At 36.8% G+C, this 17,990-nt stretch overlaps 1 protein-coding gene across 3 annotated transcripts in view; it reads right to left on the minus strand.

Moving 5' to 3' along the window:
* Window positions 1-17,990, minus strand: part of srbd1 (S1 RNA binding domain 1) — a 62,972-nt gene that overhangs the window by 33,094 nt on the left and 11,888 nt on the right. For all 3 annotated transcript variants that reach the window (XR_010898750.1, XM_067421930.1, XM_067421931.1), the window contains exons 10-15: window positions 17,648-17,751; window positions 16,497-16,604; window positions 16,258-16,415; window positions 14,454-14,544; window positions 14,263-14,370; window positions 2,600-2,691 (exon numbers count right to left, since the gene is read on the minus strand). Coding sequence is in view for 2 of the 3 variants with exons in the window: in XM_067421930.1 (XP_067278031.1) it covers window positions 2,600-2,691; window positions 14,263-14,370; window positions 14,454-14,544; window positions 16,258-16,415; window positions 16,497-16,604; window positions 17,648-17,751 (661 nt within the window). In the remaining variant the exon portion in view is untranslated. The remainder of the gene's footprint in view (window positions 1-2,599; window positions 2,692-14,262; window positions 14,371-14,453; window positions 14,545-16,257; window positions 16,416-16,496; window positions 16,605-17,647; window positions 17,752-17,990) is intronic.

The raw sequence follows: 17,990 nt of genomic DNA on the forward strand, positions 1-17,990 counted from the left end.
CTCTGTTCATCCTCAGAACACAGTTTAAGATATTTTAGATTTAGTCCGAGGCCTTTCTGTGCTTTGAATGTAAGTGTATGCCCACTTGCTGTCCATGTCCAGTAGGTAATGAAAACATCATCAAAGTAGTCCATATGTGGCATCAGTTGGTTAGTTAGACTCTTTTGAAGCATCGGCAATACATTTTGGTCCAAAAATAACAAAAAAATATGACTTTATTCAGCATTGTCTTCTCTTCCGTGTTCCTCAACTAAAGAATCAAATGACACCTTTAAGACACCTTTTGGACGTGGACAGCAAGTGGGCATACACTTACATTCAAAGGACAGAAAGGCCTCTGTCTAAATCCAAAATACCTTAAACTGTGTTCTGAGGATGAACAGATATCTTACGGGTGTGGAACGACATTGAGGTAAGCCATTAATGAAAGAAATTTCATTTTTGGGTGAACTAACCCATTAATGATTTGATGCACTGAGCACTGCTGTAGTTTATATCACAACACTCTCCAACACACAATGCTACTTTTAATTCCTTAGCATTTTCTAAAGATATGGCCATACGTGCAGTCTGCTAATATGAATGCCTGAAATCAGAGGCCAATCAGTGCTCGTTCACATAAGTGACAATCACGTAGTGTGTTATCAGAACCTGTGTTATAAGTTGCAAACGGAGAGATGCACTGGGCATGTCACTGATGCCCATAAAATATTTATGACTCAAGAGTCCTGCATTGTGAAATGTGTTTTGGCAGAGGGAAAAAATTACATTGGTGACGACCTACAGCCAATGAGAGAGGAACATACAGGGCGAGAGAAAGTTCAGGAAGAGGAGTCATAGACCTTTAACAAAACAAGCAAACATGGCTTCTGCAAGCAACCATGCTCTCCTTAGTATTTGTTTTTCCTGCAAATCAATCACACCTATAAATTGGATCGCAAGCTTCTTCTGGACTATCATTTTAACAGGAAGAAATCCAATCTCACACAAAAACTCCTGTTTCACTTGGGATCTTATGTTATGTATCTTATTTGTTGGTGTTTCTTGTAGAAATGTTGTCTTCTAAAATCTTCTGAAATCCTGTCACTGATCCATCGTGCACTGTGCACACAACTGCCAATAAATGGTACCCCAGACAGTCGTGCAGTGTCAGAAGAACAGCAATTCGAACGACTCTGAAAATCACGCAGTGTACCCTGCATAAATCTTTCTTGTTATTATAAAAATTGTGCTGCTCAATATTTTTGAAGAACCATTAATTATTTTAGGATTCTTTGATGAATAGAAGGTAAGCAGAAACATAATTTATTCGAAATATAAGTATTTTGTTTCATAAATACAGTATGTATATGTGCTAGTGATGTAGCATTGTTCAATGCGTGAAACACAAAACACTGCACACATTTACACACATCCCACATAGGATGGTTCAATTTCTTACGCCTTTCATAAAAGCGATAAATATAGCTCCCTAGTTTGCACTTGAATTTGAACAGAGGAAAATGTATGATTAAACCTATACTGATTTACTGCTTTTATAGAGGAAGTCTGGTATAATTCTCAGACCCTGTTTTTGAGAACATCTGAAATATTTCCAAACTTTTCGCCTTGCTTTTTTATTTTTGGAAGAGTAGAGGGTACTTGTGTGGTCTTAACACAGGCAACCCTTTTTACAGAAAGTTCTGTTTCACACAAAACATATCTAATGGGTAAGACAGATATACTTATACAGATATAGACTAGATGGTTTGATAGAATGTGAAAGACTGTTGTTACGTCTTCTGAAGTCTATGTAACGATAACTGGAGATATGAATGTGGCCTAAAGGAGACGGGGAGCCTGTTTCAGACTAAGGAGACACGGTTGACTGAAATGACATGTAAAGGTCTGGTTGAGTGGGAGCTGAGTTGGACTGACAGGTAAGGTGGGTTGACTGTGACTGGCGACTTGGGCTTTGGAACTGGAGAATAAACAATTCCATCTTTCAGAGAGAAATCTTTCATTCAGCGTTAGTATAAAAGACCAGACATTCTGCCAGTGCCAGCTTTGCCACTGCCAGCTTTGACATTCAATGTACAAGTTTGTATGTTTGCAAAACTACAACAAAGCCTTATTTATATAAAAGCATATTTGACATTAAATGTAAATAACTTAAAACACTAAACAAGAGACAGTGTCAAAATATTAGGATTCTTTAATTAGTTTGAATTGTGTATATTGTGTAAATTGTGTTCGTTTTTAAATGTATAATATATAGGCTTTACTTTTTTATATATTTTTAATAATACTGCATTTACTTCATTTTATAAGCACTAACATACTCGACAAATAATACAGAAAATGTTAAATCCTTATCTCAATTACAAAATCTGTCAATAGCCTTGTCAAAGGTTGATAAACATTTCAACCCATTTTTAGTGTTTGTAAAGATTTTTAAGTAATTGCTATAGACAAACAAAGTGTTTATTTGATTTCAGATTTTGTGTAGGTCTCATTCGTCATCTTTAAATTCCATTATGTATATATCTGCTATTATATCTGACATAAAAAGTCAATCACTAGCTTTGAGTGTGTAGAAAAGGAGGAATATGTAAATTACCTGCACTCCTTAGGTTGGGATCCATGTCAGGCATCTCTTTAACAGCCTCAGGACTCACACTGTAGATAGACGCTCCTGCTTCATCTGTTATGCTGAAACAACAAAGACGAGTAAAGCTGGCTTCCAAGAAATCAGAGAGGTAACCTCACAAAGACCCTAGTGAACTTATGAAGCTCCCTCAGTACGTCTAGGAGGGATCAGACCAAAGAGTTCATTTAAATACATTTCCATAGAAAGCTTGTAGTTAATACACCAGGAACCGAAGATTTTTTGTCACGTTTATAAAAAAAATTAATGACATTTTTTTCCCCCTGGATTCAGAAGGTTAGAATTGTTTATGTCTCCTGTAATGTCACACACATACAGTACGCTCTGTTACAATGATATAAACCTACAATCTGTACATCCATATTTTGAGGAATCCTTATTCCCTTAAAAGAGAACTGCAAACATGATATTAATTACTAACAGTTATTTAAATCATCTGAAAGGCCAAATATTTTGCAAAGCATTGACATTTTTTCAAGTACTCCCTTGGGCGCACCTTGTTGTGAATAACTGGTTTGGAGATTCTCACTTGGGTGTCAACTAGATTCACTCTCAACACATTTTCAGTAGCATTTGTATTGTTTTGCTTGCCATTCAAAGTGAGTTATAGTATACTAATTACAAATATATTTCCACTGAAGGGAGAACCACATAGGTTTAAAGGTGAAAGATAGGTCATAAACTATAACCAGGTAGGTTGAATGGTGAAAGAGCACACTTATATGTAACAATATAACCACTAATACACTGCTTAATACCAATGACTCACATATTAAGAGTTGTAAACCATTAATGTGTGCAATAAAATGTTCTAGTAATCTAACAGGGCAAGGAAAATCAGAAAATATGGGTAAATACTGCCATCTAGAGGACTCAACGGTAAATGTGCTTGTCGCTCCTACATTTTTGTTGAAAAGTCCAGCTGTAAAAGATTAAAGATTGCTAGTTTTATAATAATGATCATCATCATCATACATTAATAATTCAGTTAATTATTAAATACAATTACCAAAGAAATCTAAAAAAGATGTTTTACACGCATGACTATTATGTTTTTGTGCAAGTGATACATGTTTTTCTTTTCTAAAACCTTTCAAAATCACACCGCTTCCTTTACTACATATAATAAAACTGACCTCTCTCTGAAAACATCAGCGAGGATAAATGTCCTTCGCACATGATTATCACCACTGTTACAGAATGACCATACAAATTAGGGCAGATCACCAATGCAGCCTCCATTACATTTGCTTCCACTCTATTGGTGTCTAAGGGCTCTTTGGGTAACTTTGCCAATTAGTGTCATCATACTCATGACAGGATGCAGAGGCTTTGTGACATGGACCACCAGTTTGACTGGTGTCCTCATTTTCCCAGATCCTTTCCCCTCCTCACTCTCCCTCTCATAGCTGACAGATCGCTGTGATGACAGTACTAACGAGCCTTGGCGTATGACACAGGGGTCATGGTGGAGCAGGTTATTAGAAAGATTATTAACAAATTAAGAAAGCAGCACATGCCAACCCTGATAAGCATTTGAATAAAACTCATATTAATATAAAAATTACACATTTAAATATGATAAATAAACCAAATAAACAAAACTTTGTTATTCATCAAATTAAAGGATGGCACGTTATCCCAGTGTCTCTTTCAGACATAGTAATCACGTACACAGAGACAATGCATGGCCAAGAGATGTAAACATTCACATAGCATTATAAAACGGACACCCCATAAGTAAAAAAAAAAAAAAAAAAAGGAAAGGAAAGGATAAGATTATGACCTTTTAAACAATATAATTCACAGAGCAGGGGCAGCGCATGCTGAGGCACACAGTGCGCAGAAGTCGCCAACTTTCTGCAGAGTCAAAAGCAACAGATCTTTGTGTGGCCTTCAGATTAGCTCAAGAACAGTGCATAGAGAGCTTCATGGAATGGCTTTCTATGGTCAAAAAACTCCATCCAATGCTTACATCACCATGTGCAATGCATAGCGTCGGATGTAGTGGTGTAAAGCACGCTGCCACTGCACTCTAGAGCTGTAAAAACGTGTTCTCTGGAGTGACAGCCTCGATGAACGAGTCTGGGTTTGGCGATTGCCATGAGGAGGTACTTTTCTGGCTGCATTGTGCCAAGTGTAAAGCTTTCAGGGGTTGGGATTGGCCCCTTAGTTCTTGTGAAAGGAACTCAATGCTTCAAAATACCAAGACATTTTGGACAATTTCATGCTCCCAACATTGTGAGAACAGTTTGGGGATGGCCCCTTCCTGTTCCAAAATGACTGCACATTAGTGCACAATGCAAGGTCCATAAAGACATGGATAAATGTACAGGCCAGTCAAGTTCCTCCACACTAAACTCAGAGTCCTGATCTCAACCTGACAGAACACCTTTGGGAGGAATTAGAGCAGAGACTGAGAGCCATACCTTCTCATCCAACATAAGTGCCTAACCTCACAAATGCACTTCTAGAAGAATAGTAAAAACACTCATAAACCTTGTGGAAAGCCTTCCCATAAGAGTTAAAAGTGTTATAGCTGCAAAGGGTGGGCCAACTCCAAATTAAACCCTAGTATAGATTAAGAATGGGATGTCATTAAAGTTCATGTACATGTAATGGCAGGTGTCCTAAGACTTTTGGCAAAACAGTGTATATTATATAATTTGTAATAAAATAAATACAACAACAACATTAAAGGTGCAATAGGTGATCTGGGAAATGCTAACTTCAGCCTGCTAGCCTTGATCCCACCCTCCCTGCATATCGCCGTCAAAATCCACGCCTCCTCCAAAACACATGAACGCGCACAGACCGCATCATGTGTCATTCATCAGTGGGAAAGCTTTGCAGTACAGTGAGTAACAGTACTACAATAACGAACATAAACAACTATATGACTGACATTCTCGCACTGTCTGCACAGCGTACGTGAACGAGCTGATAGAGTATGACGTGTGCAAGCACAGGCTGCGCAGTAATATACAAACACGCGTTTACTGACAGGGAACACATACAGGACCAAATGGAATGTTGAAACAAATGTTATGGTCCTATGCCTTCCAAAGAAGATATATATTTATAAAAATACATTTAGACTGCTTAGCACAGGGGTCCTCAGACTCGGTCCTGGAGGGCCGCTGTCCTGCAGAGTTTAGCGTCAACCCCAATCAAACACACCTGAACCAGCTAATTAATGTGTGCGTCTCAATCAGCTCAATAGGTCAGGACATAAGTCAATGGGCTGACTCCCTGATCAGTGCCCTGACTGCTGAACAAGGGAGCTGATTGAGACACACCCAATGTCTTACTAGGTCCTATAAAGGCAGTGATTAGCTGTTTCAGGTGTGTTTGATTGGGGTTGGAGCTAAACACTGCAGGACAAGCCAGGGGTCCCGAGTTTTGGGACCCCTGGCTTAGCATATGTTTGCTATCAGGTGACTTTCAACAAGCATAACAAAAAAAAAATTCTGTAGAGAATCACATTTTGCATCTTTAATATCATTATATATAATAATTATTATTATTATTAACATTATTGTTGTTATTGTTATTATTACACAGTATTTCCTTTTGACTAGGGATGTGCACAAATAGTTGACTAGTACATTTATTGTATATCACGTATTTTTTATGCATGTTGTTCTTTTTTCCCCCTAAAATTAAACTAAATAAATTATTTCTTAAGTAGTAGTCCTTCAGTGTGCATAATTTTTCCACCATAATGACATGACAGCAGTACTAAAAGACAGAAATGGACAGAAAAGAAGAGCAGGTATTGGATACTGAGAAAGATATGAGCCTGTCATGTCTGAATAAATCAGAAGGCCTGCAAGGGTTAATGGGTACAAGCCCTAAACAATTCTGACATGGATATGCATCACATCGACCAACTACTTCTCTTCAAGGGCACAGTTGAACTTGTTAAAGGGCAGGCAGAAAAAGGCTGTGAGTACTCGGCCCAGCTCAAGTGGACACCAAGACACAAGAACAAAGACAAAACCTGCCTGCAAGTGTTGCAGATGACTTGATGACCCTTGAGGTCTGACAGTCACTCACTTACTCACACCCAATACACCCACACTTTGGGGACTATCATGTCTCTATGAGAGTCTCAGGGCAAAGTCATGGCCGAGCCCCCTCTAACTGTAAGTAATTGTGGTATTCTCAGTGTTTGTCATCATCCTCCAGGCTGGTCCATCTCCTCCTCCCAATGTCCATGACCACCGGGTGACACCAAGAGATGGATACATACTTTGATACTTGCCCCCTAAACACATGTTCTAATTAAAAGCATTCATCAGATCAGTCTGCAGGGTGAAAAAATATAAAATATCAAGAAATATTTCCTAACAGCAATGTTGAAAACAAAAGTTGTGCTGCTTAATTTTTTGTGGAAACTGTGGTGTTTTTTTTTAATTCATTGATGAACAAAATGTTTTAAAAAGTAAAAAAAAAAAAAAAAAAGCATTTATTTGAAATACATTTTTTTTTAAATATTATAAATGTCTTTAGTGTCACTTCTGATACATTTAATGCATCCTTGCTGAATACAAATATGAATTTGTTTTAAAAAACACTTACTGACCCCACACTTTTGAATATTTTGTGTATATTACTATAACATTTATTTTAATGTACACTATTCACTATTCAATGAGTAGAATATTCTATGTGAGTAGAATATTTCTATTCTACGCACAGTAGAATTAGATTATTAGCAATATACTATTTAGAAAATAAATAAATAAATACAAATAATCTCAACACATCAACATCAAATGTGCAAAATTTACCAAAGCCTGTCTTTTGTCTTTCACGTAAGTTGAAAAAAAAAACGGCACTCCTATGGAAACAAAAAAAAATGTCGTAACCAGCAGACCCAAAGGATTCCCAAAAGAGAAAAAAACATCAACTATGAGATATCAGGCCGATGCCAAGTTTAAACACTATGACATTTTTTGCCTAGAAAAGGGCTAAAATGGCAGGTGTCAAAGGCCGTCAGTCTCAGGCTCTGTGCTAGGGGGTAGGAAGTGCCTAGTCAGCGTGGAGGTGCAGTTAACAGCACATTCAAGCTGCCACCACCACACAAGTCTGAAAAGAGCAAAACCTCACAGTCACTCACGTCAAACTGGTGGCAGATGTTCATCACCCCCTCAACGACCCTTCCTCCTTTAAACACCCAAAGAACTGTGGCAGAGGGTGTCAGTTGGCCAGATTACTGGATGTTTTCCTAGCATGCAGGAGCCAGTAGAGGGTTTTTTTGCACATATGTTGAAGTCCAAGCCTTAAACTTAAGAACCTCATCTTAACTAAGAATATTTTGGAGATGCAATGGTTCACACTGTGGACTTGATCTAGTAATTCAAAAGCACTCAAGTATACATAAAAAGGATATTCCAGAGTTTTCCATATTCTAATTTTCAAGACCAGTTTCATTGAAAGCCTAGTTCAGATGTAGAACCGAGGTTCTATGTTTTGATGTTATATGCGTTTTCTTTTTCTGTACTCCAAGGGCTATAAACTATGACCTAAAACAGCCAAACAAGTAAATGAGGCATGAAATGTGCAGCATGTTAAAAACTTTACTGGTGGGGATTGCTTCCAGTTGTTCTGACATCACAAGAGCACATTAGATTAGAAATTGACAAATGGGGATTTGGCATGTGAGTTTAAGGCAATGAAAACTTTCAAGTGGACTGCTTGCTTGATCTCATGCTTGGCTGCCACGGATCAATCAGCACTAGGCGGATTGGGAGTGACATTGCAGTATTCATGTGTGCTCTTCTGGAAACTTTGTGTTGAATGCAAAAAAGTATTCATAGTAAGCTAGCATGTATAAAACTCTTATATGCATTATTATTAAAAGCTTTTATTACATATATAATTTAATATCATTTATATTTTTTATAAATGGATGTCCCATGTTCTTAGTCATTGTAACAGCTAATACAATAGTCCTCAAAAGCTTATTATTTTTAAGGATTCAGTATATGCAGTGAAAAGGGACAGTAAAGAGTAAAGGCATTTACATGTTAATTCAAAATATTTCTATTTCTAATAATGCTGTTATTACAATTAATGCAGCACAGCCATTTTCAACATGGATAATAATGTTTCTTAATAAAAAAATCTGCATATTAGAATGATTTCTGAAGGATCATGTGACGAGTAATGATGCTGACAATTCAGCTTTGCCCTAACATGAATCAATTACATTTTTTAAATATATTAAAATAAAAAACAGTTACTTAAAATGTAAATAACATTTTACAATATTACAATCTTCTGATAAAATAAATGCAGCCTTGTTGAGACTTTTTAGAAATATTTAAAAAATCATGACACCACATATCAGTTACATTCTATGTAACAAATTTCTATGTAATTTATCAAGTTAGGTAAACAAAGTGAATTATTTGTATTGTTATTAATCTAACTACTGAATGAACACTGGTTTCTACAATACATGGCCTAGCTTTATTACGAATCGGTCAGCGTATTTTCTAAACAATACGAAAATATTCCAAAAACGATTGTATCTGGTTGGATGTATTGTAGATCGAATAAAGATACTACTAATTAAAAAACCTGACTGCTTTACTTTTCGATGGCAAGACAAATCTAGGAGCAAATGTAAGATGGCACATTGACATCAATAAAAGCCCCGCCATGGCCAACTGGGCACAGACATTACCATAAATTTCAATATATTAACAGCAGTCAATCAAAATTAGGGAGGCTCAAGACAGTTGCTCATGGAGCCACTGGTTCTGACTGTCCTCTGTGATGCGGACATCTATCCCTCAGTGAGCCATTAGCCGCGGGCCTGTGACTGGCAAATATTCCTCCTCATTCCTCACTGTCCTAATCACCCTACCCAGAATCCTCCTCAAAGGACAAACTTTCCTGATGCAAAATTCTAGTCATCCAAGAGCTTACAGCAAAAAGTGATTTCACTTTACCAGGAGCAAGCCGGCTGTAAAGGGCATGTATTAATAATATATATCTAGGCATATATATGACATAAATATATAAATGAAAACGGTGAGACTTTACAATAGGGTTCATTAGTTAACTACATTAGTTAGCATGAACTAATAATGAACTGTACTTATAAAGCATTTATTTATCTTCGTTAATGTAAATTTCAACATTTACTAATGCATTATTAAAATATTTGTGAACATTAGTTAATGCACTGTTAGCTAACATGAACAAACCATAAATAGCTGTATTTTTATTAACTAAAGTGATTAACTAATGCTGAACAGAGGTCTTGTTTAATGGTTAGTTCATGTTAACTAATGCATTAACTAATACAACCTTATTGTAAAGTGTTACCATGAAAGAATATATAAATAGGTATTCATATACATAGCTTATTTATATATTTAACATTTTCATTTTTATATTAATTTTCTTATATACACCCATAAATATTATATACAGTACATACTTCACAGCAAGCATTCTCCTGGTAATGTGAAATACACTGTAATGCCTCTTTTCATAATTTATGTCAATCAATGTCATTTCTTTCCTGTTAAGACTCATGAGTAACAACTGATCCCAGCAACAGTGTGTAATAAAAGAAAAAGGATAGAGGAGAGAGAGCTCCTGTAATTCTGTTTTCTCCTGCAAAGTGAGTCTAATGACCAGAGACTGGTCGGCTGGTGGCAGAGCGCAAGCCTGAGGGGAGAAGGGTGGTCACTGCCGCTGTCTTCAACCTTAAGAACTGACATAGCTGTCCAATCAGTCTGTAGCCATAGTTCAGTATCAGGATCACTGTCCTGACAGTCGAAACACTACAGGCTCCCTCGTTAAGCAAGATACATGTCATTTTGTCCTTTAGGGGTGAGATGCAAAGTCAGGGCCAAACAGCGGCAATGACCGGAGTCAAAGCAGCACCTTCTAAATGTGTTTCTTGGAAAGGAAACACCATTCATAATATATAATTGACCAATCAGATAATAAGAGTGCAGTTTCTCTAAAATAAACATTTTATAAACATATCAATTCTGTATGGCACACAATACGTAATGAACCCTTAACCCAAATCGGTACAACATAACTATAACAAATCCATGAACAAAGCGCCAAGTGTTTCTCCCAGAAGCCAAGGTCAAATTTTATGGGGTCATCTTGGATGTTAGAGGCCCTTTGAGCATGTATTAGTCATGAGAATGCAGCACACACACCAATGCTGATAAAACACACAGGAGTGGGAGATAGTATTCCAGGAATCTCACACTCCCAAGTTCAAAGCTAATTATGTGTACATTTAATCCTAATTCAAACCAATTCAAATCAACGTAGCGGTCTAGAAGTATAAAAGCACCTGGCAGTAAAGAGTGGTGGGCCAGAGGAGGGCGCCACAGAGGGGTTCCAGGGGAGAGGTTCAAAGCAATGGTGTAAATCTCACAGCTAATATATTGGAGCAGACTCAACTGGGGCATAAACTACAGAGTGGAAGTTCAAAGAGAGGGTAACTCTCCATCATGCATATACTGTAAGCTTCTCAGTGTACAGCACAGGAATTAAGGCAAACCGTCATGAGAGAGTCTTTTACCTTGTGTGCATTGTATAAGCCTTTTAACATATTTCTAATTGATTTGAATGCGGATGTGGTTTGGTTTAAAGGTCAGTGAGAAATATTTGTTTTTAATTAGAGACAGTCAAACAAAGTATAACACATTCCAGACCAGCACCATTTCCTTTGCACCTTTTCTGCGCATACCCTGCGAAACACTTGCTATTTTCTCTCTTAGTATAGTTTTCAAATTTCAAGATTCAATTGCACTAAGAATGTAAGAATGTACAGGAGACTGATGTGAGCTCCAAAAAAAAAATGCAGTCGATGTGGAGAAGTGAATGCATTAACAAATTGGCCAAAATAAATAGGCAAGAACAGGGTGTGTGTAGAATTGTTTGAATGATGGCTATTCAAATGTGGCCAAAGATTATGTGCACTGCTAGTATTACATAAATCACACAAATAATATAATATATATTTTTAATTTATTTCATTTTTCAACACAAAAATAAGCAATTTTTTTGTTTGATTCATTAGCCGCTATTGGTAAATAGCTCTAAAAACAACACAGTGCTGTAAACGGTTAAACTATGCTGTGCTACAAACCAGCGCATTTATGATTACGATAATAAATTTACAGTATCAAGCAGCGAAAAATGGCATGCAAAATAACTGCAAGTGAAAGACACTGTAAGCCAGACGCATTCAAGTTACCAATGGTAACTCTTCCCTTAAAAATAATTTAAATTAAACAATAAAACAACACTAATGTATTACTAACAGTAACTTCATTATGCCACACACTTACATGCAAGTAAAGTCCTGCATAAAGAGAATTTTCACAATTTCCTTAAAAGCACATCTAAGAACCATTACAAATCACCAAAAAAGGCGATTACTCTTTATTTTAAAGTGTCCAGGTAACAGTGTAATTATGCACTGTGTAATAATAATTAACTACATGTACTTACTATAGGATTAGGTACACTAACACTGACACTGTAAAATAAAGTGTTACCAAAAAGGCCTTATTATAGAAAGAACAGAAATGGAAGAAAATGTCAAGCGATCAGTGTTTATCCTGGTTTTCCTTGAGTAACAACCCCACCAACTCAACAGGCAAGTGTCCCTTCGTTTAAGCGAAGAGCACCGGGTCGCTGATAGCCGTGCAGCTCATCCCGCAGGCTCATTACCGCACACAGTCTGCCGGCACTGCCTGTCATTCCTCAGGAGCACTCAGGCAAAAGAAAGGAAAGGAGACGGCTAGCGGGGACGTCGGGACAGAAGGGAGGGAGCAAGGGATGGTAGGTGGGGGCAACGGATGATGTTTTATTTCTGAACAAGCTAAGTAGAGAGACAGATAGCAGACGGTGCAAATGAAGCCGCCGGTTTAATTGACTAGTGAATGATGTACAAAGTGACCTGTGGAGATGAACTTTTAAAAGGGAATGAACAATTTTTTATTTTTTTTAATTATCGTTTTTAGTGTTTGTTAGGGAATTACATATTCACTAATACATATTCCCATATATATTTAAATTCCTTCAGTACCATTCCAAATTTTGGTTTCAGTAAGACTTTTTTTAAAGAAAGAAAGAAATACTTTTATTCAACAACTACCCATTCAATTATTGAATGGGTATTCAATTATTTTTTCTGTAAAAATGCTGTTCTTTTAAACGTTCTATTCATAAAAGAATCCTAAAAAGATATATACGGTTAATCACAAAAATATGCAGCAAAGCACTATTTTTAATATTGATAATAATAAGAAAGTTAATTTAGCTCCAAATCAGCATATTATAATGATTTCTGAAGGATCATGTGACACTGAAGACTGACTCCAGCAAATTCAGCTTTGCCATCACAGGAATAAATTACATTTGAAAATACATTCAAATAGAAAATAGTTTAAATTGTAATAATCTTGCACAAAATTACTATTTTTAAGTGCAGCCTTGGTGAGCAAGAGAAAAAACTGAATTTATTAATCTACAAAACTCTGTCAGGTCTATGTACTTTGTAAGTGTGTAAGTGGTCTATGAAATCATTTTTGTGTGTTGAAATTTTTGTGTGTTGAGTTTCAAAGGCTCAAAAAGAACCCAAAAAAACGGTGAAATATTAACAAAAAATGAGAAAACAAAAAAATATTTTTTAGATAAAAAACATTTAAAAAAATGATTCCATACATAGCACTTTGAGTTTTTAAAATGCTTGTAAAATACAACAACAACAGAGACTGCATGTCCTGTTTAAGCAGTTCACACAAATACAGCTACTAGATCCATGTCTCCACTTAATGGAACATTTAAGCGTGCAGTTTTAAATTATTTATTTTAACTCGCACCCTGCTTCTACAAATACTTGGCTGTGACTGCCAGGACAGGAAACAGAGTTCAAACTGTCTGGCACGCCAGCCGTGGCAGTCGATGTTGCACTGCCAATTTGGAGATCTCAAATCTTCCACTTTCATTTTAGAATGGAGGTTGAAATAGATCCACTTGTGGAGTGCCTTGGATGTCAAGGCATCATTTGAGGCATCATGCTTTGCTGAGAACTACTGAGGCAGACCTGGCAACCCATCTGAGCTGCACTGAGGGATGCGGAGAGCTGTAATGAAAACCGCCATCAGTATACGCCATAAACGGCCACTTCAGAGCGGTTCTGGGCAGCTCTCCAGTCAGAACCAAAAGTCAACAAACACGAGTCTAGCTAGATGGAGAGAGAGAGACAATCCCAGATCCAGTCTTTATTTGGGTTGGAGGAAAACACGTCGGACTGGTTTGGTTTGAAGGGCGGTGAGAAATATTTGTTTTTAATTAGAGACAGTCAAACAAGGTCCAGATACCATTTAAAACCCGCAAGAGTAACACATTCCAGACCAGCACAGTTTCCTTTGCTCCTTTTCTGCGTAGCTTGCTAAACAGTTCGATGAAAATGTTCAAATTTCAAGCTGCAATTACACTAAGACTGTAGGGGAGCCTGATGTGACCTCAAACAAATGCAGTCAATAACAGCTGAGCAACTCTCAGAAGAACAACATCTGCTGCACTGTTTTAAAAAAAGGGAAATGTCATACCAGTAGGACACATCCAGGGGGTTGAAGAAGCGCTGTTTAATTAGGTCTGTAAAGAAGGCTTCAGTCTCCCTGCATGCTTTGCCATTTCCAATGACAATGGTTTGACAGCTGTTGGAGAACAAAAATATAAATGTATTCATATATCTTTTTGGTGCCTACAAACTACTCAGTCAACATTATGATTGCAATACCTGTGTTTGAACATAAGATGGCGCAGTTTTTCTGCCTCTTTGTGTTTAGCAGAGCCATGGAGGTACACCACATCTGTGTGCAGGATCTGACCTGAGGTAAAAATAAAAAGAGGAGATATGTCAGGACAGCTGAGGACATGTGACTAGAATTAATGTGGAAATCAACTTAACAATACATCATCATCATCATGTAGGTACAGTAGACTCCCATTCGTTTCCCATTTTTTTGCCTTCACCTTGTTCTCCTCTCAGACAATACGGCTACCGTTTTCTGTCAGCCTGAGAGAGGCAGTCTAATCGCAATAGACACCTCAAGAGCCCGGCAGGTCATGTGACTACACACCCACAGACATGTCACAGTCAAGCTGGGTTTGCGTGTGGTGCTGCTGCAGGGCAGAGGGCAAATACGGCAATGCCACCTGACACACACCCGCCAGGCCGATCAGTCGCCTGGACGCAGGGCACACAGGGCACAGCGTGCAGCTCCACGCACCAAGAGGACACAATGGGCACTCATCACACCTGCCAATCAGACACTCTTTTTCATCGACATTCAAATTATGTTGCACTAAATTAAAAGTAATTACACAATTAACAGGCAAAAGTTAATTGTGACTATGTTGGTCCATTTCAATACTAGTCTATATTTGGTTTATTATAAAGTAGTAAACTATTATAAAATATTTATTTGGTTGACTATAAATTTCAAAACATCAGCTCAAATTTATCATAAGGATTCATTACTATTAGAATATTATTAGATTTTTTGGTTTAGTTTTTTTGACAGGCAAAAAAAAATGTAAACAACAATTTAATAAACAAGAATGAATTATAATAAAACAATTACAATATTACAGTAAAAGCATCTAAAAAGCACCCCCCCCCCAAAAAACCTTCACAACTGACAAAAAGATGACGCATATATTGTTGTCAATTGTTCTGAAATATTATATTATTGTTTATTAAAGTTTAGATTAGATTTTTTCTAATATTATTTTTTTCTTTTATTTAAATATATATATACACACACACATGCATATAGTATATAGTTTGGAAGAATTATCCATTTTTTTTAAAGAAGTCTCTTATGCTCACCAAGGTGTTTTGCATTTATTTAATTAAAAAATACAGTAAAAACAGTACAATTGTAAAATATTAGTAGCTTAAAATAACTTTTTTACTTTGAATACATTTTAAATAGAATTTATTCCTTTGGTGGGAAAGCTGATTTTTCATTAGCCATTACTCCACTCTCCAGTACTGCCACGTGATTCTTCAGAAATCATTCTAGTACAGTATGTTGATTAGCAGCTCAAGAAACATTTCATATTATAAATGCTTAAACGGCTTTTGCTGCTTAATAATTTCTTTTAAAAAAAATCAAAAACCGTTGTTTCCACAAAATGAATACTTTTAGTCACCAAGTACACATTAAATGAATCAAAAGTGACCATAAAAACATTTATTTTGGTAAGAATAAAATATGTTTTTGTATTTATCAAATAATCCTGAGAAAAATGCATCTTGGTTTCCAAAAAAAAATTCTGCGATAAAAATGTATTAATAAAAATAGTTTGGAACAGAAAAATAAGAACCTTTATTTTAAATTGTACTAATTTGCAAAATAATTCGTGTGTGTGTGTGTGTGTGTGTGTGTGTGTGTGTGTGTGTGTGTGTGTGTGTGTGTGTGTGTGTGTGTGTGTGTGTGTGTGTGTGTGTGTGTGTGTGTGTGTGTGTGTGTGTGTGTGTGTGTGTGTGTGTGTGTGTGTGTGTGTGTGTGTGTGTAGCTTATTCCAAGTCTTACTGGTAGGGGACAGGATTGCCAGTTTGCAGCCATGGTGAAACCCTGGGTCCACCCCCATGATGACTTTCCCACGCACAGGACACATCAGAAGACGCTGACGCAGATTACGAACAAACATGGCAATGGACTCTTTTTCAGCACTAGTAGTCAACTTAGTCCTGGGATGTGAAGAAAACGAGGCAATGCATCTTTGCGTTCAGTGTAAAAATAAGAAGCTGCACATTCTAGTGAGAACAAACCTGTAGCCTCGACTGAGAAAGGGCAGAATGAGTCTCTTGTAGGAATCTTCAGCAGCATTCTTCAAAATCGTCATCAATTCTGGCCGTGCAAATCCCTGTGGCCTCCATCTGTAAGTCAAATAGCAGATCCTGAAAGACAGTTTACATGGTCATACAGCCCCCCCAAGCCGCCCCCCACCAAAAAAAAACCCCACTAATAAGCGTAACATGATTGTGTACTATGTAGATATAAATAATTACTATTTAAGATCAAAAGTGTAAGTAATCAAATTTGTAATTTTGTTAACAAATTATCTTTTTGAGAACAAGGTGTTTTTCATTATGCCAAAATTTCATTAATTTTTTTTCATTAAAATAATATTTCAACAGCAATGACTTTTCAATGTAGAAATTTAAAAGTTTTTTTTTTAAATAAATTAAACACTAAATAAAGTATTAAATAAACATGAAATAAAATGTTTCTCCTTCAAATAAAATAAAATAAAACTAAAAAAGGAGGGAAATTGTTACATTACAATTAAAATACAAATAATAATGTTCATTCAAAAAATATTGGGGGTTATTCTTCTAACCTTGTAGTAACTTTGAACTACATGTCAACTAACTCTCAGAGTATTAGTAGACTGCCAGGTTTGGGTAAGTAGAATAAATTGACATGTAGTTGCAAAGTTACTGATAGTCAGTAGAATGTCTGTTCTACTGGGGAGCATCAAAATAAAGTGCTAGAAGATATTAAGCTGACAGTCAAATAATACTCTAATGACTGTTAGTTGACGTAATTCTGAAGTTAAACTAAAGTGGACTACCGAAATAAAGTGTTACCATTTGCTCATGTAATATGTTGCTATTAATAATTTTTTTCCAAAACCATAAAGCTTTTAAATTTGGGTACTAAAATATTAGGTTGAGCTGTACATTATGATCTTTTCATTTTATATGGAGATAAGTGGGTTAATATTCAATAAATAAATTAGCGGAAAGAGCTACAGCAGTATCAAAACTTACTGATAAGCTTTAACACTTGCCATCGTAAAATCAGTTCCCAAACCATTGCCCCTCAAAAACAGGCAGGGGCATTGGGCCAAACCACAAGCTAGAAAGTAAAAAGATGAGGCGTGGTGCATGTATGAACACTGTGGGTGTGTGCTGACCTGACGTTGACGCACCACCTACAGAAATCATTCTTCACCCAGTCGGGGATGTTGACCTTCACTGTCAGAATCTTCAGATTCTCCCCACGGTTAATGGCTAACGTCTGAAACAAGAGAGTAACCTGTAGAGACAGCCGACACAAGGCGAGGCACGGTAGTGCACCGTTGGTACCACCCCCTCCCGTTCTCTCCTAAAACAAGTCTGCGCGCACTAAGACGCACTTGTGTCGCACCGAAAAGTTCCGTGCCTCTCTGACTTTTCCCTTACTGACCCTCTAAAGGGAAGTGACATGCTGTGAAGCAAATAGTTTTAAGTATCTGACCTTTTCTGAGGAAAACCTTT

Source organism: Pseudorasbora parva, chromosome 17 (assembly GCF_024679245.1).
Source record: "Pseudorasbora parva isolate DD20220531a chromosome 17, ASM2467924v1, whole genome shotgun sequence".
Classification (NCBI taxonomy): Eukaryota; Metazoa; Chordata; class Actinopteri; order Cypriniformes; family Gobionidae; genus Pseudorasbora; species Pseudorasbora parva.